At 33.6% G+C, this 26,058-nt stretch overlaps 3 protein-coding genes across 3 annotated transcripts; 1 reads left to right on the top strand and 2 right to left on the bottom strand.

Annotated features, from left to right (window-relative positions):
* Positions 1-631: 631 nt before the first annotated feature.
* On the bottom strand, positions 632-2,368 carry LOC148763068 (uncharacterized). Its single transcript, XM_088805341.1, has 3 exons — positions 1,965-2,368; positions 1,777-1,855; positions 632-1,687 (listed from the first exon to the last, which is right to left on the bottom strand). Exons 1-3 carry the CDS (start codon positions 1,986-1,988, stop codon positions 1,074-1,076), a joined length of 717 nt encoding a protein of 238 aa, XP_088661467.1. The 5' UTR covers positions 1,989-2,368; the 3' UTR covers positions 632-1,073.
* Positions 2,369-8,617: 6,249 nt separating this feature from the next.
* Positions 8,618-11,251, top strand: LOC18601182 (glyceraldehyde-3-phosphate dehydrogenase A, chloroplastic). Its single transcript, XM_007032033.3, has 5 exons — positions 8,618-8,778; positions 8,888-9,004; positions 9,645-9,952; positions 10,075-10,319; positions 10,587-11,251. The coding sequence occupies exons 1-5, from the start codon at positions 8,737-8,739 to the stop codon at positions 11,087-11,089; spliced, it is 1,215 nt and encodes a 404-aa protein (XP_007032095.1). The 5' UTR covers positions 8,618-8,736; the 3' UTR covers positions 11,090-11,251.
* A 12,828-nt stretch (positions 11,252-24,079) lies between these two features.
* LOC18601180 (xyloglucan endotransglucosylase protein 2-like) lies at positions 24,080-25,613 on the bottom strand. Its single transcript, XM_018119647.2, has 4 exons — positions 25,360-25,613; positions 25,162-25,262; positions 24,855-25,048; positions 24,080-24,672 (listed from the first exon to the last, which is right to left on the bottom strand). Exons 1-4 carry the CDS (start codon positions 25,544-25,546, stop codon positions 24,273-24,275), a joined length of 882 nt encoding a protein of 293 aa, XP_017975136.1. The 5' UTR covers positions 25,547-25,613; the 3' UTR covers positions 24,080-24,272.
* Positions 25,614-26,058: the final 445 nt, after the last annotated feature.

The raw sequence follows: 26,058 nt of genomic DNA, 5'->3' as shown, positions 1-26,058 counted from the left end.
TGATTTGTTCTAGCGATAATTCCTTCTTTTGGAACTCGAATGAGGTAAATGCTATTTCAGAAAATTTCTCTCCTAGTCCTAGTCCTTGCATTGCAGTCCCAACAGTTTTGGAACTTTTTGTGCCACTACCGACTTTTAGTAACGAGATGTAACAAGGTGACAGGATGGGTTGGCGGTGGGCTAGGCTGCATTCCTGAGGGTGATCAAATAGTCATTGTGACATTGTTTCATTTGAGTTCTAAGCAGATCATTAGCATTCTCTTAGAAGTATCTAAATGTGAGGCATTATTTGATGTTTCTTCTAAATTGATGAACTAGCCAGTAGTTTGTATTTGTGCATGTAAGCTTCTTCCTTTAGGTATTTTTAGTTTCAATAAACTAATTGGCTCTTATCACTTGATGATCATACTTGCTGTTGGATTTTGTTATTCCAATAAACTTTCTTGGCTAATTTTCTACCCATTATTACACTGCTGTCAATTCCCCGGTATTAATTCAATGTCTCTTCTGATGTATTAATCTAGAATGTTCTAACTCTTTGCACAAGAGATACATGCATTTACCGTTGAGTCAAATGCTTGCTTATTTATAATTAAATGAACACACAATAAGTATATAAACTTGTATATAGGTCTTTGAAATGCCATCCCTAGCATACAAGAGTAATGATGTATACACACAAATTTTATTCATTAAAATTGATAATGTAGTAAGCAATGGAATGCTTGACCATCACCTCAAAGTGAATCTCTCTCCATTACCTTCTTCTTTCAACTTTGGTTGTTTTCCCAAATTTATGCCAAAACAAAGTAGAAGGAAGAGAACGGGCAACCATTAACTTAAGATTTATGACCACAAGTAATCTTTCTTCTTCTTCTTTTGGCAAAAAAATGAATCTTTAAAAAAAGAAAAGGAGTGACAAAAACTCATTTTAAGACTACAAAAAAGTCTAATTTTCCTATTGAATGAAATGATAAACTGACTTTAGTCCGAACCAAAAAAAAAAAAAAAAAAAAAAGAAGAAAGACCCACTTCCCAGTTTCTCCGATGTGTGATAAAACTGCTAGTATCAGTTACATGACACTGCATCCTAGGGTGTTCTCGTCACTAAAATAATCCCCAACCCTTGTTGTAGGTGTGTTGAATAATGGGGGATGGTGATGGAAGTACTCCTGGCTGCAACATGTCTGAGGCAGAGGAGCAGCAGCAGCAGCAAGTGCATATGAAGGCACTCCATAGCATGGTAATGGTATGGTTAACGCATATTGTGTACCATTGCTCCTTACATCACCCATAATTTCTGGCAGTTTGTATCCGATCACTTCTGGATAAGCCGGAAAGGGAAAAGGATTTCCCATCTGAATCAGCTCTGTCTCATCTTTCTTCTTTGAACTTTTCTCAGCACCTTCATCCTTGCTTCCATTGCCACATGATGAGTCTGATGCGGGTTTTGCTTGCTCACGCTGACAATCACTCTTATCGGTTTTCGATTTTTTTTCCTTCTCTTTTGCTACTGCAGGCATTGTTTCTCCTTGGTTTCCCTTTGCTGCACCATTCTGATTCCCATGTCTTCGTACTTCTGCTTGTTTTCCCACTTTGGAAAGCCTTTTCGTCAGAACTTGTGGATCCACATTTCCAAGGACTGTGACCTTCGGCTGCAGCGAATCCACTTCTATCTTTAGAACACCTAACGCATGACGACGACATGCATTAATATAATCAATATCCTCACTGAATTTGGGCAATTAATTTTCATTCAATGCCTTCAAGGTTTACCTTCAATACTTTGCAATGCCTTCTTAACTTTCTTCTTGCAGCCATCGCAACAGTTTACAGACACCGTCAGTTCAATCTTCTGAAATCATTTAGTTGAAGGATTAGCTGACATAAAGATAAAAGCAAAAAAAAAAAAAAAAGGAACAAAACAGAGGTGAAGTAGAAGAGCTGGGAAAGAATTCAGGCACCTCCAACTCTGATTCTTTTGCCATGGTCCAGGACTGGTCAGTCGTCTGAAACAGGCAAAAGGGCTGGATTCTTAGAAGTAGAAAGAAGAGGCAGTGAACAGGAAAGCGAGAGAGACAAGAAACTAAAGAAAAAAATGAAGCAGTTGCTGCAACTAGTGGTAGATTGTTGGGGTTGTATTTATATTCACCAAGAAAACGGTGGAAGCGCCGAAGGAGTGGGTGGGGTGGGACAAGGACTGAAGTGGTGCAGTTTGTTATTAACCTTTGCTTTTCAATAGTATTTATATATATATATTGTTTTCTTTGCTTTGGATGTTCCAACGCAAAAGCACTTTGGGGCAGCTTTCTCTCCAAGCAAATGTTCAGCTTCAACCCTTCTTTCCCAAATGCCTTGTGCCTTTTTTTGCTTTGACGACCCTCCGTCATTCCTTTAATGATTGACAGACCAGTGCCAGCCACAGGTTTTGGTTATGTGATTCCGGGTATAAATTGACCCGGTTCTTGCTCAAATACACAGGGAGAGGAAAAGAGCAGGGGTCAGCAACATCATTTCGAATCCAACAAAGTTTGGATTTTTTGATTCGGTGTTCAATTTGATAAGTTGGGTTATTTTAGTCAATTCGATTTGATTGAATTTTTTTAATCACACAGATTGAATAATCGATCCTGAATTAATTGAAATTTAAAATTATTATATATGTTTTAAGTTTTTAGATTAATCAATGAATATATATTAAGAAAAGAGAAACAAAAACTTGATGAGCAAAACTTGTTTCTCCCATGCCCAGAACCAATCATCCCTTCCGTAAATTATTCCTTATTTTTCTGGTATTCTTTTTACAGCTTTTGAATTCTGATATTTGGGATGAAAGATTTAACAATATGCTTTTCCCTTTCAAAATCAAAGCCAAGAACCCATAGATAACACACAGACAGTACATTAGGACTTTCAAGGCAAATTCCATACAATCCTAATCTTTGCCTCTATGTTTTTAGCAATAGCTTGCTTGCTTCCATAACCATGAGGTTCCCGTCTCAAAGCTTCGCAGAGCCTTTCCTTACTCTCTTTTATTTTCTTTGGGTAAACAATTCTCCAACAACTAGTAATCAAAATCAAGTACTTAAAAAAGTGTTTAAACTTGTATTCACCACGACAATAATTATGGGTTCCAAAAGTAGCATTCCAAGTTGGATACTTGTGTTCAATCTACGTACGGAGCTAGGGTTGCTTTCCTTTTTCCTGTTAGTTTATTCATGTTGATCGGGGGGCTGCTCGGTAATGACAACATGGATCACGTATTGGAGGCTGTATGACTGGTTATGGAATGGGGACCGTTCACGTGGATTTGTCAAATATATAAAATACAATACTCGGCAGGGAAATGGAATAAGATGCAGTGGGACTGGGAGGTTAGTCTCCTTTGAATAAATTATACTAATAAACAATGTGGGACTGTTGATTCCATATGATTAATAAGCACTGAACATGCTCTGCTTCTCATTCTCAATGCCCAGATGGGCTGATTTGCTACCTTTGAATCACATCATTTGACTACAAGTAGTAGTGTATGTTTATACTCTCTGGCCCCTTTAACTTTCTCGATTCGCCTCTCTGGGAAAGCACATACAATTATGTGTCTTTTACACCTCCTTTTATGTATGGATACTCTTGCCTTGTGTTGTTCGTTCGAGTCTAGCTAGGTTTGTCTTCCGAATATTCTGAAGCCTTACAAATGCATGCCATGGTCTGCTCATTGCCCAATGCTTGGACTCTCACAACTTTTAAACCCATACCTCTACAAAATGCTAACTGATCTTTGAGACCCACATCTTTTTTTCTCCATCCCATCCACAAATGATTTCAGGATTGTGGTTTATTGGTCAAAGAAGTTATAGTTTCTCACTTTTTTAAGTTCATAGAGAGAGGGTATCTTGTTTGCTTTGTCATGTATGTCACGAGATTATTATTTTCTTTTCAAAAGGTTAACATATTGTGATGCACATCATTTACATTTATAAATTTTTTAAAAACATTTTATATATTTTTAGTTTGAAAAACACAGTCATTCCTTGACGTTAGCGGAGTTCATCATCATGAGGTGGTTCTGTGTGACGTGACTCTATCCATACCTTAAGAGATACCATACGCGCCTCTCCGACCGAGGTATATATATATATATATATATATATATATCAAGATTCCGTGCCTCTCTAATAGGCTGGTCCACAGAATCCGCCTACTATAGCAAGCTAAACCCACTTTATAATAAAATTTTAACAGCATGACAGGGCTAATATAATACTACCCAGCCTACAAAGGTAAAATAAAACAATTCATACAATTCATAAAACACAGTCCAGCCAGTCATGCCAACACAATAACAATATAACATAAACCATCAATTTCCAATCATAAATTTACAACATACTGGTGGTCTCCAATTACTCTATTTTTAGAAGCATTATTTCGTTTTAAGACAATTTATAAAATCTTTTCATTTAAGCATATTTTGTTTACAAAACATAAAAATTTACCATTTGAACTCATTTTCATAAAATTCACCAAAACCTTATAAAAACATACTTTAGATAATTAAAATGATGGTAAGGTTACTCACTATTTCGAGAGTCGAATTTCTAGAGTACTTTGACTACCAATCCTTGGGTACAATTTTCTTGCCTTTATAGGAAGATTCACCACTTAGACATAGTACAGAATCGAGAAACTTACTACATTGGTACTACATCAAAATTAAACTAATTTAGACTACTAATGCATGATATGAAATGAAAAAATGTTCGAATAGCCGTTTAAATACGATAATCGACCTAATTCATACTATTCTCGGTGTAATTGGCTAAAACCTCCAATTTAACTCCAAATCGATTTTTTTCACTTTCTACACTCCAATTATACTTAAAATACCTCAATGACTGTGAATATGATTCAATTTATCAGTCCGAATTATAAATCGCACATGTCTATACATTAGGTAAAAATTCAGATTTTCATGTCAAAATTTCCCATTAAATTTCTAGCCTCACCAATTATTAAATATCACCAAAATATCATGAAATATCATAAATTTCAGCCTCAATATCCTCTCTAGAAAATTTGGCCAATGATGGGTAATGGGAAAAAAATGAATTTTTCTTGTTGATTTGTTTCTAGACATGATAAACTAACTAAAAACACTAACATAACTTAGAATCAAATCAATCCAACTTCATTCTCTCTTCATACCCATTTGATCAGCCATGAATTCACCATGAAAACTTGAGTTCTAAGCATGAAAAATAAAAAAGAAAGCATGGGTAGTGTAAATCACAAGATAAAATCACAAAATTTTGCCTTTATTAGCTTAATCCCTTGAAATCCCACACTTTTTCTTCAATTTTCCCACCTAGGTTTTGTTCTTTCTTTGTTCTTCTTCACTTCATGCTTTGGCAGGCCATAATGAAGAAAATAGGCTGATTTTTGTTGATTTTAAAGCTAAAATAAATAAATGGATATTAACATGCCATGTGTCACCATTTCATTGGTCCATTTTTATTTCTTAACTATTAAGCTTTCTCTCTCCACCATATAAATTCCTTCAATTATCCATGATAAAATTGGGTAAAATCCATGTGCTGGACAAGTGTCGGGTGTGTAAAATTATAATTTTACCCTTGAAATGGTAAAATTACCATTTTACCGTTATGCTCCGAAAAATACCGGGATTACAATTTTTTTTCACTTTTCAACCTCAAATCATACTCCTATACTCAAATCATACTCTAATAAGTCAAATGGGGCAAAAAAAATCTTTTCTAAAAATTTTCATTTTGTCCCTAAATGGTAATTGACCATTTTGCCCCTAGATAGTGAAAATTCCGGTTTAACTCCAAATTGATCCTCAAATTCCGAATTACCATTTTGAGTCATCCATGGACTGTGAAGCTCTTAATCTCACCTTAAAATTCCTATTTGATCTAGTTCGAGGCTTAAATCAACTTTGTTGTACCTCTAGGTACAATACCTATTTTTGTAAATTTTTCGGGACTCTCCTAGTATGCAATCATGCTATCATCACATGTATGTCATGACAAGCATTTTATAAGGTCAAGCTTTACACACGTCCACATACTTCAGTATCTAATTTTATTTTAGGGTAGTTTGAGAGAGGGACTTTACTAGCACAAGACTTTTGGAAAATAAGATTTCAAAATTTTATCTTTAGGTAAAAAATTGCGTGAATTTAATATAATTATATGTTAATTTGATTTAATTTTTTTGTTCTTTTTCGAATGATTTAATATAATAATCATGTATATAAAATTATTTGATTATGATTATAATTTGTGATATTCTATCTCACCTCAAATATGAATGTGATCGTTAAGATTGATATAAATATATAAATTATTTATTATTAATAACTTAACAATTAGAATTAAAGTTTCTTAAAGTTATGTGATTTAAGTTTGAAAAATTGCTGAATTAATAATGCTTAGACTCGAGTCATTACATAATTGTAATTATAATCCCATAATAAATTTTTAATTTTAACTTCGAGTGGTTTTTGACATTTTAACTTGTGACAAACAACAAATGGCATCAAAAAAATGTCAAACACTCAAGCCCCAAAACACATCAATTTTTCAACCATAATTTTTTCAACTACAATGTCTAACTGGAAAAGGCAATGCCATTAAGCCATAGTTAGTAGCTAGACGCTTCATCAACAAACACAAACAAGCTTGTGAAGCATCCGACTATTTGGTTTATTGATTGATGCATTATCCTCTTATTTAAAAAGTAAGATTCGAATCCCCTCTCTCCCAATTATTTAAAAAAAACATACAAAAAAAACTTGTGAAAGAAAACCTTGAAGAAGAAGTTAATTTGATAAGGGCAATAAAAAGCTTGTTAATTAAGATTCTCCTTTTAATTCATTATTAATAAAATAGTTTAATGGTTTTATGTGGTGTATTTCACATCCATATGCAATTATTCTTTCTTTATATTTTTGTTATTATGATTAAAGTTGGCATCAAATCCTCTCCATTTAGCCCTCAAATAATGCACATTGCCCGGAAAATTCACAGAGGAATTAATTAGGGGACATGTGCCTGCACAAGGCATTGCCCCTTTCCTCATTCAATCGCTTTCATTTTTGGAAAAATTTTCTACAGTTTATCAAATATTCTCGGCCCCTTTTATTTTAGTTTATTTTTTAATATTTTAAAATATTTTTTTTATAATACATGTAAAAGTTCTTGAACTATTTAAAAAATTTAAATAAAATTTTATTTTTTATTACATTTAATTAAAATTTTTTTTATTTGATTCGAATATATCTTTATAACTAATGGTTAACTAATTATTATTAGTTAAAATGTCATTTGTTATTTTATACCATGTGATGTTGATATGACAAATTGATATATCATAATGAGATAATTATGTGACGTTTTCACTTTTCAAGTTAACATTATATAGTTATAAAATAACAAGTGACATTTTGATTAATGATAATTAGTCGACTGTTAATCATAAGAACTTAATTTGGCTTAAAATAAAGTACATGAACTTAATTGAACGTAATAAAAGAGCTTATATGAATTTTCTTGAATAGTTTATAGGTTTTTTTAAAATTATGCTTTTTTCTAAACACCTAATATTTTCATTTTTACATTAAAAATTTATTTTTCATGATTTTTTTACTTTTTCATATTAAAAAGTATTGAACATAATATATTATAATTTTTTTTCAAATTTTAATATAAATTATATTAGGGTTAAATTTTTTGTCTTCATCTTCATGAGATTTAAAGAAGAACAAGAAAAAAAAAAAAGGAAAAAAAAGACTGAAAAGAGTTGCACTTAATTGAAGTTGGTTCGTCCTAAAGAGGAAGTAAAAGTTATTACTATGTTAAAGACCAAGAAAAGGAAGCCAACCTAATCCTTAATAATCTTTGGCTAACATAATTTAATGTCAAGCTTGAATTTTGAGTCCTCTCACTCCTACATGCTTGAATGCATATATACATGTACATACTCATTGATTAAAGTAGAAAAATAATGGCAATGATGAGCTTGTTCCTAACATGCCTGGGGTGCAGTGCACCAAATTTGAAGGGCTATGCCTGCTGAATCCTGTTAGAATTGCCTACTACTAGTTACTCCAGGAGGTGTTCATGAAGAAAATGGAAGGTGGTGAGCTCAGTGGCCAAGGAAAGAAGTTGTGGTTGTGGACAAGGATTGCCTGGGCAGTGACCACTGCCAAAATCTCATAATCGAGCGGAAGGCAGAGCCAAATCAAAAGAGGCCATCCATCCCGATTCAGCCCGCAGGCAGGCTCTGATATATTTTTTTTTGTTTGCCCACTGCTACGTTTTGTGTGATTGCTAGTCCAAGAGTATAATTACAATGATCCAGGCACGAGAGACTAATTGATTTATAGCCACAGGGTGCAATCTGCCATGAAGGCCCACAATACCAAGCCCCAAACAATTTTATTTTGAAAAACAGGTGGAAGAAATTAGGGAGTCGTATGATAGGAAATGGAAAGCTATGCAGGGGATGAATGGAGAGACACAAAGCCCAAAAACTCAAACCACAACCATACATTGAACAAGAGGCTATCCGTAATCTCATCCTCTCGTTTCAGTCATCCACCAATTACACTTCTACTTAATCAAACGAAAAACTCTGCCAGGTTTCTGTCTGTCTGTCTTTGCTACCACTGCTAGCTTTTCTGCTTGAGCAGCTTCCTCCACAACCATAATGGCTTCGGCTACTGTTTCTGTAGCCAAACCAACCCTTCAGGTACTCCATTGCAGCTCGTCTTATTAGTTCTACGTGTTACTCCCTCCCTTTTACTAATCTGTCTTTGCGCTGAAGTGATGCTCAAATCAATGCTTCTTTTCTCTTTTAGGCAAATGGAAAGGGTTTTGGAGAATTCTCAGGCCTGCGCAACTCCTCGTCTAGCCTTCCCTTTCCCAGGAAAACCTCAGATGACTTCCTTTCAGTCGTTGCTTTTCAGACCTCTGCTGTGAGTTTGACGCTCTACTACCAACTTTATCAGTACTCCTCCATCCTAGTCTCCACTGTCATGTTGTTATCTGAATTCTGAAGAGATAAGAATTACTTTATAGCAGACATCAGATTGATGATGCCACATATTTCACATTTGTGTTTACATTATTTATACAATGATGGAAGATGGACTAATTACCTTTGAGGGAGAAGCACTTTCTCCACTATATTTAGCATTTTGTTGTACTCGTACTGATATACAAACGGCAGTCATGATGGTTAAAGAACCGCGAAATCACCATGACACAATACCAAGTTCATGACTGTCCTCCTTGGACTATAATTTACGTCCTCGCCTGACTTGCAAACATCCTTTCTAGTCTGCAACTAGTGGAAGAGCAAAATTTGTTATACAAATTTAAGCCCAAAAGGACATCTTTAGATCATCTCTTGATATATAACACCGTACAGTTTGTGGAAGAACAACTCATTCCTGGTTATGAATTTTATGTGCCTTGCAACTTTGGTTCATGCTATGTATAATATACTTGATCAAATAATATCCTTGGACTTCTAGTAAAAATTACAAATTACAAATGAATTACCCTGTTTTTTCTTTCACTTATATGCGCCTGGACCCATACTCTTGTTTGTAGTTGGGCAGCAACAATGGCGGATACAGGAAAGGGGTGGTCGAGGCAAAGTTAAAGGTCGCGATAAATGGATTTGGTAGGATTGGCAGGAACTTCTTGAGGTGCTGGCATGGCCGTAAGGACTCCCCTCTTGATGTCATTGCCATCAATGACACTGGTGGTGTTAAGCAGGCTTCTCACCTTCTCAAGTATGACTCTACCCTTGGCATCTTTGACGCGGATGTCAAGCCTGCTGGAGATGATGCCATCTCTGTTGATGGCAAGATCATCAAGGTCGTTTCTAACCGCAACCCCGTCAACCTCCCGTGGAAGTAAGAATTTCTGTTTCTTATATTTCTAGTTTCATTTTTAAATGCATCAATGTTTGCACATAAGTAACATTTGCTAACAATTGTTTAGTTTTCATTCAAACTGATAATTAATGTTGATGTAGGGACTTGGGGATAGACTTGGTGATCGAAGGAACTGGTGTGTTCGTCGACAGCGATGGTGCAGGTAAGCACATACAGGCAGGAGCCAAGAAAGTGCTCATCACTGCCCCTGGAAAGGGTGACATCCCGACCTATGTTGTTGGAGTGAATGCTGACAGCTACAACCCAGATGAGCCCATTATCAGCAATGCTTCTTGCACCACCAACTGCCTAGCTCCCTTCGTCAAGGTTCTGGACCAGAAGTTTGGTAATTCCTTTAACTATGTTGTCCCCGTGCCTACAAATTTCTCTAAATTTGCCTTGGTTTTTTCCAATAATTTACTTAACTCTTTTAAGCATGATGTCCATACATACATATGATTTAAATTGGTTTGAATTAAATGCTATGAATGACAATTGACAAGTAACATTTTTTAACTAGTTATAATAAACCTGGTCTCCAGCCTAAATTTTGTACTTGTGAAGAGGCAGAAATTCACTGTGATCATGTTGATCAATGCAATTAACAATGCAGGTATCATCAAGGGTACTATGACTACAACTCACTCATACACTGGTGACCAGAGGCTACTGGATGCTAGCCACCGTGACCTCAGGCGTGCTCGGGCTGCGGCTCTGAACATTGTTCCTACCTCGACTGGTGCAGCAAAGGCTGTGGCTCTTGTACTCCCTACTCTCAAAGGCAAACTCAATGGCATTGCTTTGCGTGTACCAACACCAAATGTCTCAGTTGTCGACCTAGTCGTCCAGGTGTCAAAGAAGACCTTCGCTGAAGAGGTGAACGCTGCTTTCAGAGACAGTGCCGAGAAAGAGCTGAACGGCATCCTTTCTGTATGTGATGAACCCCTTGTTTCAGTCGACTTCAGGTGCTCTGATGTGTCCTCAACCGTTGATGCATCACTCACCATGGTCATGGGGGATGACATGGTTAAGGTGATTGCTTGGTACGACAATGAGTGGGGTTACTCTCAAAGGGTTGTGGATTTGGCTGACATTGTTGCCAACAACTGGAAGTGATGATTCATTGGAAATACTTATCTGCTCTCTGTGATGGTTGATTTTTGCTCACCTCATTTTCTTTTTGGCCTTTAGAACTTCTCCTTTTGTCAAAAATGTATAACTGTGATGTGGACTATATTCTCTCTCGCATGTTTATGCAATAAAATTCTTACTTTCACATTTGAGGCCTTTTCCTTGCATTGTCATTCCAAATTCATTGTATTTGCTTTTCTTTATGGTTCATTATTGTCAAGGAATGGTCCGACTCCATTGAGTAAAATACAAAGGAACCCCTTTCAATACATCCACGTTTTGGTCCTTGTGTCAAAATGCCTTATTAGTTTGCTCGATCATTCATTGCTATTAGTCAACAGTTATTTATAAATATAAAAAATTATACTTATTTTTAAATAATTTATTAATTTTGAGTTACATCATATTTTGATTTGACAAAAATCAATGTTATCTTGAACTTAATGTCAAGCATTTGAAATTATCTCAAATACATTTTTAATCTCCTAATGTTACATAATTGTTTACAAAGTCATGCATCATTAGAAAACATCTTATAAGCTTTCAAACAATGCATATTTAGTTAAGAATACAGGAGAAAACATGCTTTAAAATGTCATTTGAATGTAGGAACAAGGCCGGTAAAAAATAGTTGAAAAAAAGCGACAAAAACTAAGAAAACTTCAAGACACAAGTCAAGAGTCAATCCTAGAGAAGTTTGATTTGAGCCAAGAAAGAGTGCAAAACTTGTAAATTATAAAGCCATAGTGGACCCTGCTCCAAAAAGCTCAAGAAAATCAAGTTTTGAACAAATATAGTTAACCCTAGCCCAAGCATAGTTGACCTTGACAAGTCAAAAGCATGGAAGAGTTGACCTTACACAGACATAGTCGACTATAGAAGAAACTATAGCAACTTACATTTGCAAAAAACACGCTCTTGGGAAAAGGATTGAGTAGAGGAAGGTTATACTCGACTATGACGCCCTACTTTGAGAAATTTGAATAATATAGTTGACCCTAAGAGCGCTATGGTTGACTCTAGGAGCATTGTAGTCGACCTTCAAGCTTCAGCAATGGTTAGATTTGATTCAAACTTGTGTCTAATGGCTCCAAACTTCACACTAGTTATAAATAACCTTATTTGAGCTATTTGGAAGCAAGAAAAGACATAAACCAAAGCTTCAAACCCTAGAAAGACCTCTAAAAGCTTATCCTCACTCTTTAACTTCATTTTAGTCTTCCACCAAGCTCATAAAGTTGAATATTTGCTTCATTTGAACTGATATTTCTTCTCTCACTATATTTAAGCTAAAATTTCTAACATACAGCCTTTGTAGAGGCATTCTCGTTATACCTTGTGCTCATCTTGTAAAGGTTTTAGCTTAACTTTGAAAAACTATTTGTGGGTTTGTCGTTGAGCTCTTAAAAAACATTATTGTAAGGATTATCATTTAATCTCGTGAAAAAACCGTTGCAGGGGTTATGATTTGATCTTGTTCAAAAACAATTGTCTCTTTGTGGATTGTGTAAGGGTTATCGCTTGATCTTGTAAAAAGTCAATGTCAGGGTTATTACTTGATCCTGTTAAAATGTAAGAATTCTCTTAGTGGATTGAAAATTCCTTGGTTACTAAAGGAGTGGATGTAGGCATCGCAAAAGCCAAACCACTATAAAATTCTTGTGTCTCTTTTTAGTTTTCCGTATTATTATTTATTACTTGCATTTATCTCAGGAAAATAGTTTTATATCAATTTTTTTTTTTACACTTAAGAAAATATTTTCACTTTGTTATTTATAGCTAGCATTCAAATTAGGAAAATATTTTCTTTAGTATATTATTTTTATACTCCATAGTTTATTGTTGAAAACTTATTTTTGATACTAAAAAATATTTTTGAGTGAAAAAGTTTTGATTTTTATATTTTAATTTTCAAAAGAATTTTTAAATACCAATTCACCCCCTCTTGGTATATTTTCCTTTGAGACTTCTACATTAACAGTTGGTATAAAAGCTTAATCTCAAATTTTATAGGTCTAACTACCTTTGAGAGGTCTTAAATGAACAAAAATGGATATTAAGACAGCCGTGCTTGGTGAAGGAAAATCGATCCGAAGACCATCTCTCTTTTTAGGTACTAAGTACCTTTATTCAATCAATGGACTTAGATGTTTGGAATATCATTTTAGATGGTACACATGTTCCAAGTAAAGAGGTAGATGACAAAGTAGTTATTAAGACTAGGAAAGAATGGGATGATAAAGATAAGAAACTAATTAAAATAAATTGTAAGGGTTATAACACTTTTCTTTGTGCCTTATGAGCTAGTGAGTTTAATAAGGTGTCAATGTGTAAAAATACCAAACAAATTTGGGATACCTTAGAGATCACATATGAGGGAACAAACAAAATCAAGGAATCCAAGATTGGATTGCTTACACATGACTATAAACTTTCAAGAATGAAAGAGGGTGAGTCCATTAATGAGATGTTTGAGAGATTTACCAACACCGTTGAAGGTTTGGAGGCTTTAAGAAAAGACTTTCCCAATGAGCAACTTGTGAAGAAAATTCTTTATAGCTTACCTACATCTTGGAGACCCAAGGTAATGACTAAGAAAACGCTAGACACCTTAACAACTTTAAGTTAGAAGAACTAATAGGATCCCTACTCACATATGAAATGACATTAAAACATGAAAGAGAATTACAGGAGTCAAAGAAAGAAGATATTAAGAAAAAGGGAATAACCCTTAAGTCTATAGTTGAGGAAAAAGAGAAAAGCATAAAAAATGAGAGTGAAAATGAAGAGAACGTGGCCATGCTAGCTAGGAGTTCAATAAGTTGATGAAACAAAATCTTAGAAATAGGAGACCTACAAAGAGGGGTACGCCTAAAGAAGAGCATACAAAAGATCATGTGATATGCTTTGATTGCAAAAGTTCGAGTCACACAAGTATGAATGCTTCAACATCAACAAGAAGAATACTTTCAGAAACTTCAAGAAGAGATCAATAATGGCAACTTGGAGTGATAGTGATGAGTATTATCGATTTTATCATGCAAGTGCACGTATTGTTAATAAGTAATATAATAAAAAGTAGAGTGTCAATTCCATAAAGAGTTGGATTAAATCTCTTTGTTAAGTGCTAAATTAAAACACCTTAATCTTATCCAAATAACCGAATTTAGATTACTAGAAATTAAATTAACTAAAATCAAAATTAAAATTGGAAGAAAGAGTCACAATTTAAATAGAATCAAATAATCAAAAGTTCTAGAACCAATATATTCGCTTAATGTTTCATCTAAATTTCTTTTATTTCCTCTTTACTTACTAGATAGGCTTGAGTTGTTAACCTAGAATTTTAATTTATTTATAAGTCTCTGTCAAATTTCTTATAAAAATATCTATCATAACCAATTTACTATATGTCTATACAAATTGAAGTTAAGAAAGACTCATTAAATTCAGACTTTAATTCTAGCTACATATGACATGTAAGTGTATGTCTACCCTACATGTGAATCAAATTAATCATCTCATGCAATTGATATTAAACATATGCTATTTCATCTAGGGTTTGCTCTAAATTCCCACACTAAATTTCGTTCCGTTTAGGTTTTGATAACTCTTTTATATAGAGTTATTTGAATACATTTTGGAGGCTTAAGTAGCTAGATTTTTTAGATTTTAGGTTCGAATTTTAGTATTTTAGGTGTTTTTTTAGTTTAAGTTTGATTACATATTGCGTAGTTAATTTAAGTTATTTAAGTTAAATTTTATATTATTTTGTTTTAAATTACTTTAAGAGTAGTTTACTGGTTTTTTTTATTGCTTTTGTAAGAAATTTGATGAAAAAGGCTTATTTGATGAAAATCCGTGTAAGTATGATGATAACTTTTTTCATATATATTGTGGTATTTTGACTATATCTCTCTCTACAGAACTCCAAATGGAGTGATTCTTAGACCAATATAATGTTAAGAGAAAGGGCTACAACTTTTATGTTTACCACTTTACCTAGTTCTGATCGGATCATGGTCAAAATATTTGTCTAATTCGGAGTGGTGCAACAGTATGCATGGACTGAATATGATGTGGTGTTTAGAGCATATCTTTCAATCCAGAACCCTAATGGATATGATTCTTGAGCCATTGGAAAGTTAAGAGACAAGGATAAAACTTTTATGATTACTGCTTTGCCTAGTTAGACCAGATTAGGGTGAAAATCACATTTGAAGTTGATAGACCATTGCAGCGCTAGGAGAACAAGGTTGCAGCGCTGGGAGAACAAGGCTGCAGCACTGGTTAAAGGAAGCGCACCACACATTTTCCCAAGAGCTCAGTGCTGCAACGTTGCAGCACTACTGTAGCTAAAATCCAGCACCACAGCTCCAAGAAATCAAGGCTGCAGTGTTGGGCGATTTTTCAAAAATAAAAATTTGATGAAATTTTAGAAATTAGGTTATTTGGAACCTATTTAAGTGACCTTTTTCAGAGGTTTAAAGAGGGAAGCAGCAAACAATTATTTTGGAGAATTGGAGCCAAGAACAAAGCAAGAAAATAAGAGAATTTGAGAGAGAATTGAGATCATAAAGCTTCAATACTTAGTTTCTTTCTCTACTATTGTGTTTCTTTTATTTTCTTTGATTTGGATTTATGACTAAATTTCTTTGGATGTTGTTTTTATTAGTTATTACGAGCGAAATTATCTTTCTAGGATTGTGGTGGATTTTAACATGTAGTTTGACTATTAGTTTCTCTTGTATTTATCATGAATTGGTGTAGTTTTGCTTATTCAAATCTATTCTTAATGTTTTTGATTATCTGGTTGACAATTAACTGATTTGTGAATTTAATTGAGACTTGACAGAGAAATTTTAGATTGGACTAAAATTTGAATAGTGTATGTTCATGTCATTTAGGTGATTTGATTTGTGATTTGGGTAAACATACGCCAATTGCCATACGTAGCCACATGAGGGCACTTGCTTAATGAACTTAATTTGATTGATTCCGATAGACATATAGTGAACTAATTAAGTTAGGTATTTGCATAAGCAACTCGACGGAGACTGGTCCATAGCTTTGGATTCTAGGTTAGCAAAATCACCCAAGAAAGATAAATAACAAGAAAAGCTAGAATCAAATGAAATATTGAATGAACCCATAATCCCAGGTCTTTAATATACTACTTGTCTCAACTTATTTAGTTTGTTAATTAATTTAGTGTTTATTTTGATTTTGTTTTAATTAATTTTTTGCAAATATCGATTACTTAAATAAAATTGATTTGTTATAAGATTTTAGTATTTAGTAAAAATTTAGGAACAAATCGCCGTGGGAACGATACTTTACTTCATCACTATATTACTTGTTCGATACGTATACTTGCGTGTGCAAAATTTGACAATAGGATTCTAAATCAATCTAATCGGTGGCCTATCAATCAAACGCATTAAGAATAAGATTGAAGTAAACAACTTAAATACTATCAACCATAAGTAAAAAATAACATTAAAAACTCAAACTATGCATTAGATTCAATTGTGATTCTATATTAGAAACTTAGTTCAACATAATATATGTAAATATCATCCAAAAAAGAAATTGAACCATCAAAACTAAATTAAAAAGTATAAAGATAACAAGAAAAGAAAAAACTTTAATGTTTATTAAGCTTCTGATAAGCAATCTTCCTTGCTTTCTTTGCTTCCTTGTTAGCTTTAATGTTCCTTTTTCTTTAGAAAATCCTAGCTTAATTGTTGTATCTGTGCTTATCAATGGGGAATTAAATAAGACTCGAGTTTAACGTAAAACATAAGTTAAATAACTCTCAAAGTCTTTTTTCTCCATTGAAAGCTGCAATGCCGAGCACTCTTTTTTTTTTTCAAGGTTTTGCGTTTGGCGCCACGAAGCTGGGTGCTTGGGCACCTCGACATCGATGCTCCTATACACCATGAGGTATCCTTCCCAATCAGGGCGTCGATGCACTAGTTCTATGGTGGTCGTGCCATTGCGCATAAAGCTCTTTGTTGCTAGTTCAAACTCTGTTACACTGCTTTGACTTCGACATGATTTTTGATTATCTTTTAAACTGAACTAGGCGAAGATATGAAAGTTGTAGCTCTACTTCTTAGCTTTCTAATGGTTTAAAAATTACATCCATTGGACTTTTGTTGTGAAAGATATGCTCTAAATAGGTTTTTTTTTCAAAGTACACCTACAAAACATAAAACTTGACTTAAATAATAACTAAACTTAAAATAAAATATCATAAAAATAATTTAACACAATTGAACCCAATATGATTAAATTAAAAAGAAGAGATGGTTAAAAACTCTTAATATTTAAATTAAATCTCAAGAATCTAGATAAAATATATTGGAAATTAAGACCAAGTAACTTTCTAAAATAGAGTTATCACATCCCCAAATTTAATATTTTGCTAATCCTTGAGCAAAATATAAAAGATAAACTAAACAAAAGCTAAAACAATTTAAATGATGAAATTAACATAAATAAACAAACTTAACTAGAGACAAATAACACCAAATTAATGATTTCTATAATTTTCTCAAAAGTATATTTATAAATCTCCAACTTAAGGCAACATGTAAACATCATTCAAATTTATAATTCAATTTCATTGCAGCACATTCTTGAATGGATTTTCTTGTATGTGAAATCTTTTTTTACAAAGAACATCATACTTATCCATATGAGTATATCAATGCGCAATTCCAAATTAGTATTAGAACTCCATAGGGTATCAAAACAAATCTATAAAATCTTTAAGGACTTATTATATCTAGATGTTAAATCTATAAATCTAGACTTTAAAGGCCTTTTCAAAACATAAATTAGATTTGAAAAATCCATTCAAAATTGTTTTGAGAATTTTTATTGAACCTTGCATCAAATCAGCACATAAACAAAACAATTTTGTTGTCTTCAACAATTAAACATAAAATTAGATTAAATCAATTAAAAGAGGCTTTGATACCACTGTTGAGGACTTAAAACTAAGGCAGATCATGCATAGAAAAAATTTAAAATTTTACAATCCTTTAAACCATGGATCACTTTAATTGAAACTAATATATTAAACTACAAGAGAGAAATTTCAACATGTACCTAAAAGCCTGTAGTCGACTTCCTTTGGGTGATGTCCTCCTTGGATTTCATTTGTGACTTGTTGTACACTAATTAGGATTGATCAAAACCACAATAGCATAATTGTCCTACCTTTAATGGAGATCCACACAATATATTATTGAAATCTTTTCACTAAGAGTAAATGAATCCCTTAGCTAAAGTTTTTGCTAGCAAACTCTCAACTTTGAGCTCCCTTGTGTTTCTTTCTTTCGGTTGTGATCTTATCTCAGCACATGAGAAACGAAAGTCAGATCTCTTTCTATCTTATTATGGGACGGCTAAAGGGTCCTTTTATAGAGTGAATTGACAATACTTCCTACCCTACCAGGATTAAAAGATGTCTTGGGCTAATTGGGCATAATTGGGTCTTTGTTTAGTTATACAAGTATAATTAACTTTCAAACTTATTTGTGACTTGGCCCAAAATAATTAAAACACATAAATCAAGTCCAAAACAAAACCGAAGGGAATAATCCATGCTAAGCCGATATCCTTAGCCCAACCAATAAAAAATTGCAAATTCCATGTTTTATGGATTTTGTCGATTTCTCCTTTGCTTTATACTCCATCAAATCACATTTTTTATTTTTCCCAATACTTAATCAGATTAAGCCTCTATAAAATCAATTAGATCAAATTCAATTGAATTTCAAATTAATTTCGATAATTCACTTTATGTGCGTGACCCATTAGGTTTGGCAATGAGTGTAATTGTAATCCTAAATCATATTTAGAATTAAATTAATCAAATCTTTATTTAATTAATCCTCAATTCTCTTATTGATCAATATATAGTCATAGACTAAAATTGATGTCTAGTAACACATCATGGCCTCCATTTATTAGAAAGGCGAATGTGGTTTATCTATGTAAGTCAATTCTATCATCATGTACCCTGGAATGAGTAAACAACATGGTTTAATATCTACACTTTATGTCTTTCCATGTTTGCTATTGACTTTGAAATTTTCTTAATGAAAAATCCATGAAAACATTTTTCCTCGAATCCTCATTATACCTTAGCTAAGGATTTGCATATGAGCATATACAAGTTAATTAGTCTACGAGATACTTCCCATTGCTTATCACTTAGGATGATAATACTTCTTTGGAGAATTCATATACCTCAATTATAGAGCATAACAGAGTATGAAAATGCAAAAAAGTCAAGGTGCAAAGCCACGATTTTTATAGAAGTTCAACTTCAATACTTACGTCCTCTCCCTTCATATCACAAAGAGTTTGAATCCATTATAAATTGCCTTTCAAGGAGTAAGCATAACCTTTACACAAACATTGCCTTTTCGAAAGGAGCAAGCACAACCTCACAATGTCATTACCTTTTCAAGAGGAGCAAGCACAACCTCACAATGTCATTGCCTTTTCAAGAAGAGCAAGCACAACCTCACAACATCACTACCTTTTCATGGTTAAAGCACAACCTTTCACAAAGTCTTTACCTTTTTAGAGTTAAAGCATAACCTTTCTACCTTTTGCTTGAAGGTATAATCAAGATACTATATTTTTAAGGAGGTATAACCTTCATCACTACTTTTTTCTGGAGGTATAACCAAATATAACAATAGATTACAAAGGTATAAACTCTATGCCTCTAAAGAAGGTTGATAAGCAATGAGAGTACTAAAGGTTAAAGCTTTTTGAGAATAAAGGTAAAAAATAGGAGTATCTAAGCTTAGAAACTTTTTGTAATGAGGAAAGGTATGATCTTTTGAAGTGGTTAGCTTATTACTAGAATAAAGGAAGAAATTTTCTGTTTCAGCTCTTTCAAAAATATTTTTATCTTGTTTTCCCTTTCTTTTTCCTTCCCTTCTGATTCTTAATATCTTTTCCTTTTCTTTCTTCCGATGTCCTTTGGCTAGGTAATATAAGTTCGAACTTTTTCTGCCTATTGGAATGAAATTTAAAACTTTTCTATTTGTTTCATGCCAACTAGACTTTTGTCTATTGTGCTTGTGGAATCAAAATGTTGTACCTTTGGTGTCGATTTTTCATAATTCTAGAAAATCTGCATCGTCTTGTTTTTCTTGAAAATTGACATGTTCTTCATCTAGTGTCGATTCTTCATGATATGCTCCAAGTCTACAGCTTTCTATATTTTCTTAGAATCAACATGTTGTTCTCTTGGTGTTGATTCTTTACATGTGTTTGGTGCCAATCCAAAAATTCAAGCTTGAAATTTTGTGCTCCATTCTTATCCATTTATCCATACTTGCTTTTTCTCCAAGTTCTTGATTTTTTCTCTTTGAAGTTTTCAGAATCAACATGTCAACTCCTTGGTGTCGGTTTTCGTTCTGTCCAGTAGCTTCTGTTTCTCCAGAATCGACATGTACTTGTTTGAGAATTGATTTTTCTTGTAATAGAAAAAGAGATTTACTTTCTGCACAGTTAATAATCGATTCTTCACTTTCTAAAGGTCGATTTTTGTAGTTGAAAATTCAGAGTTTGAAGATTTAAAAATATCTTTCAATTTAAAACTAACTTAAAACTCTTTGGGGATTTTCTTCACGTTGGAAACTCTTTTCAGTTTTTTCAAGTAAATCAATTTAGTTTTTTTAAAACCAGGATAAAGATAACAAAAAGGTTCTTAATTTTTTTTTTACAAAAATCTAACTGAAAATTTAATACTCTTACTCCAAACTAGAAGTAAAATACTTGGTTTTATATGGCAAAAAAAGAAAAAAATCTCAAGTTGCTATGTGAGAATGTGTCATACAATAACAGGTGTACGTGGAGTTTACCTTTTAACTATTGCTTAAAGTGTAAATAGTCAGTTGGTGGTAGTTAGATTATTTACTAGTCTTGACATACTTTTACTATTTACTTGAAATTGTGGACAATTTTGCTCTTCGGGTTGTTAGTTTTGTTAACAGAAGTTCATTTATATAAATAGTGCAATGAACTCTGTAATTGATTGATCATGAGATGAAATACAGTTAGAAAATTTCCCGATTCAGTTTTTGAATTCTTCTTCCACAGTTTACAGGAAATTTTTGTATTATAGTTAAATTGTATTACTGGACAGAGTTTGAACCTTCTTCATTTTTAGAATATTAGATTGCTTACCCATGACAAGCTAGGGGTAGCTCAATACTTTTAAAGGCCTAAAGCGCTTAAATATTTAAATGAGACCATTTTTATTGAAGTTAAAAAAATTACCATTAGTTGGATATCATTAAAAACATATTACGTTCATTGAAAATAAGAAAAATAATTGAGAATTATTAACATTATGGGAATTGAGAAATGATAAAAAAATAGAAATTTGTTAGGCAAATAATTGGGAACAGTGAGAGAATTTATAATTTTATTAATTACTTTAACTTTTTCATAATTGAGGAAGTGAGATAAATAGTTGAGAATTAATAAGAGGTAAGAAGTGAGAGAGAATAAAAATTTAATAGACACTTAATTTAAGAAATATTTTATTAATTATGTTAACTTTTATATATATTTAATATAATTAATTATATTATATAAATTATGAGGTTTGTAAAATTGTGAGGCCTAAAGTAAGAGCTTTGGTGTCTTTATGCTAAAGCTAGTCTTGTGACAAGCATATTACCCACGACAACCCTGGGTGCTTGCTTTCTCATAGCAATGGTGTAAAAAAAAATTACATATCTTTAGAAAAATGGACTGTTTACAAATCTTACATATCTTTAGAAAAATGGGCTGTTTACAAATCCTAACATAATCAAGGTTGCAAACATCACTTTGTCAGGTAGAGCTAACCAACTTTTATTGGGAGCCAAAGACAAAAAGGAATAAAGGTTAAAAATTTTTAATACTAATATGTTGAACTTAACCATTAACAATCAAAAGATTTATAATATATAATAATTTTATATAACATCAAAATCAAAATAAACAAGAAGAAAAAGACTTATAATAGTTTTTTAAGAAAGTTTTGTTCAACATGGCAATGTCTTTCACAATATAAACAACTGTATTATTTGCAAAATACTCATCATCTATTTTATTTCAGAGTCTTGTCTTTTTCAATATAAGCGATTAAAAAATTAATACAATTAAAATTTAATATTTTTATTTTATTTTATTTAAATTTAAAAAATTAAATATTAAACTATAATGTATAAAATATAAATAGTTAAATACGATATATAATTTCTTCTTATTTAATCAATATTGTTTAAAAATTAAGTACTCAAGATAAGTTCTTTTCAATTAAATATAAAACGTAAAGCACATTGAAAAGATATACTCAAAATAATTTCTTCTTATATAACTAGAATTAATAAAAAAAAAATATTTGTGAAATTTTAAGTAACAACCAATAATGCAACGTTAAAACTTATATTTGAAAATTACATAATAATTTTGAAATTTTTAAAGAATATAACAAGATAACAAGTAGAAGATAAAACCTACATAACAAAAAAAAATATGGTTGATGGTTCGTAAAAATTTGAAAAAGAAAATTTATAGAAATTTAGAATATATGAGCAAATAGAATAAAATTAAAAAAATAAAAAAATATAAATTAAAAATTAAAAAAACTTCTTTATAATTTCACAGTAAAATGATAAAAAAAAAAGAGAAAGATACAAAGAAAGAAAGGGGAGAGGCGTGGAGAGACTTAAAGGGTTAGAAAAAAATTTAAGAGTTTGAGTAAAATTGATTGGAGTTTGTAAAATTATTTTATTATTTTTTATTTATATTAATTATTTAATAAAAATTATTTTGAAAAAATCACTAAAAATATATAATATATAAAAAGCCCAGGGACGCTCCGCCGTTGCACGTTGTCGTAACAATGGTTTTACCTGATCCATAACACTTGACGAACCAACTGGAGTAATTTAGAGTCTTGGTCACCCTAAAACCTGTATATGTAAATTGTCATGGCTGGTAGAGGAACATTGTTTTTGTAGCCGAGACCACGGGCATTTCTTATTGCTCTACACCGATACATCAGATCCTGCTTCTTTCTCATGTCATCCGTAGCTGTGTTGTAAGCGCTGAAGTGGCACTCTTTCAAGTGATTGATGCAGCTTGCGACTGCAAATCTGGGAAATATTACAGAATAAGCATCAGAATTTCTCTGTTTTACATTAATATTGTTATGTACCTCTCCCGAGTTGGCAGGGGCACTTTTTGCATCGAAATGTCCTTGTTTATGTTGATATCATTGGGAAAGATGGGGCTGCGTCAGGTAAGACTTTGCATGCGCTTGGGTGTCTTGTCTGCTACTATTTGGTCTTGGTCTTGAAAGTAAATGTGATTTCCCAGCTCAAATTGTTGGAAGTAATTTCCAAAGTCTGTAGAAAAACAAAAAGTGCTGGTCGAAAGCCTGCTGCAAAGTGTAGGGTATGAATATTGGACCTTGATTTGGGAGTTGGGGCTCTGCGAGGGTTGTGGACAGGCTTTGAAATTTTTACTCACATTGTTGACTGGCGCAACTTTACCCCATAAGAGCATATCACGTGCGAGCGTGCGTTTTGGCAGTGAAGATGGTTTCTAGATTCTGGAAAACTGGAAATGGTCAATCGAAAGGAACTAGGACTTCTTGTCTGAATTCTGAAGTAGAGATCTCCATTCACTCCCCTTTCTTTGCAGATGGTAGACCATGTAGAATACTGTTGCTACTGTGACAGCATTGAGCCATTTGAGACGCAAAGTTTGTCTTGGTTGCACATTCATTTATGCAGTGGAAGCAAGAGTAAAAGTTGCAATTAATAATTTAGTTGGGAACCTAACTGGCTGTGACCCCTAGATATACCAATCGTTTTACGAGAATCACAAAGAAAATCGAGGAAAGTAAGGCATCCCCGGTAAACAGAGAAAGAGCCGTGATTGACAGAAAATATAGAATACAGCTTAGCAATTTCATTGAAAGGAAACAATAAATATAATGGCCACTCCTTCACCCTCTTTTTAGTTTCAATGTTACAAGCCCAATATTGTAACAGTATAAATCATAAATTATAAATCGTAAACTTAAGCAGATACTGGGTAACTATATATGGAGTAATAAGAGAGGCCAGGATCATATGTCTTGGTCTCGCTTGCATTCAGGAGCCATCGTCGGGAAGCGTGCACGATCAGTGCAATAGTTGTAGATGGTGTACTTCTGGCGAACCCACCTGAGTTTGTCGTATTGTTGAGCATCAAGGTCTTGGAACTCTTTCTGATCCCACCATCGCTTGCCTTGTGTCTTGCAGAACCTTGCGTTCACGGATTCTTCGCACCCATCTATGTGGAACCCCTTGTAAGAGGCCACGAAGGGAGCCTTGGACCAGTCCGTCTTCTCCAGACCACCCCTGGTGGCCCAGTCATCCGCATTCCACAAGCTTGAATATATCTTCATCGGTTGGTTGAAAGGGTACCTCACCCCCAAATCTTTGCTGTTCTTAAACACCCTTATGGGCACATCATCCACGAAGTACCTGCACTCCATTAACATTAATGAGCACCTTCCTTCGTTTTACGTTTCAAATATCGTCAGCAGAGACTGCTTTGGCTGAATATAAGATAAAGATTCAATAGAAGAACACTAGAATGAATCTAGATTCCTAAAATCCTGGAAAAGGGGAATGTTTGAACGAGATTTGTAGGCGGCGGGACTTACACAATCAGAAACGTATTCCACAGAACGGAGTAGGTGTGGTAGTCTTTGGTAGGGTCAAACCAAAGATAAATTCTCTGCTCTCGATCTCCCTTTCCTCCGGTGTACACATTGGTCTGCAGAATATAGGGCTGTCCGGTTCTGGTCCCCAAGAACTCAAAGTCTATCTCGTCATGCTCTGAGTTTTGAGAAGATAACTGCACCATATATCGGAAACAAGGAAAGGAACAGGATCAGTGAACTGACATAACCTTTTTTTAAGGATTGCAATGCAACAACAAGCACTGAAATATCTTAGAGAAGTACTTACATAAAAAGCAGTCACCGTTCCGGCAGAGTCCCCAGGAACCATCTTAATGTTCATGCTGAAGTGACCAAACAAGTAAGAGCCCTTGGATTGAAAGCCGGTCCCTTCATCATAAAAAAGAAAACACAGAAAACAACAATTAAGATAAAGAAGATGAGTGCACCCAAAATCCAAAGCTTTAACTTCAATATTATGCTCTACCTGTGTATTTGTCTAATTTGAGCTGAATCTCGGTACCGCCATTGAGATAGTTGATGTGATCAAAAGCCCAGGTGGGCACATAGTTGCGGCCGAATGGCACATCTACGGGCTTTCTTGGTGCGGCACTCATAGTTCCAGAGGCCAAGAATAGAAAGCCGAGACATAAAGTCCAAAGAAAAGAAGCCATGCCCGATATCTCTCTAGTATCTGTCAGAGGAAATGGCTGGTGCTCTAGGCTCGAGCTGATTATAGAATATATATAAGCAGACACCCCATGCCCCTTTTGGACTTTGGGTAAGACTTAAAAAGAAAGGTAAGGTCTTATTCATTCCCCGGGTAACATTAACCATTAAAATATTATACCAGACAATCTCTGCCTTGGGTTTTCTTTACAATTACAATATTACAGTTTAAATTACCATCATGCTTTGCTTTCCAATAATATATAACATTGTACAGTGAGCTCATGACCTAAAGCTGGCGCTGGATTATTCATCTTAAAAGAGTAAGCAGTGAAACAGCTGCATTGAAAGTTGAAACAAACAGGGCGGATTCTGCTTTTGCAATCGGTCACGGTGGGCAGTGGGGACTGGAGAGTCTCTTGGCGTTAGGTCCTGGTTCTTTGAACGATTTCACAGTCGGGCCTACATTGTTTGGGCCATTAAGGGTTTGCCACATGGTGTTTGCCCCAAATTCATT

The sequence above is a fragment of the Theobroma cacao genome, chromosome 4 (assembly GCF_053813885.1).
Source record: "Theobroma cacao isolate CCN51 chromosome 4, ASM5381388v1, whole genome shotgun sequence".
Taxonomy (NCBI): domain Eukaryota; kingdom Viridiplantae; phylum Streptophyta; class Magnoliopsida; order Malvales; family Malvaceae; genus Theobroma; species Theobroma cacao.
This window is presented reverse-complemented; position numbering and strand designations above follow the sequence as displayed.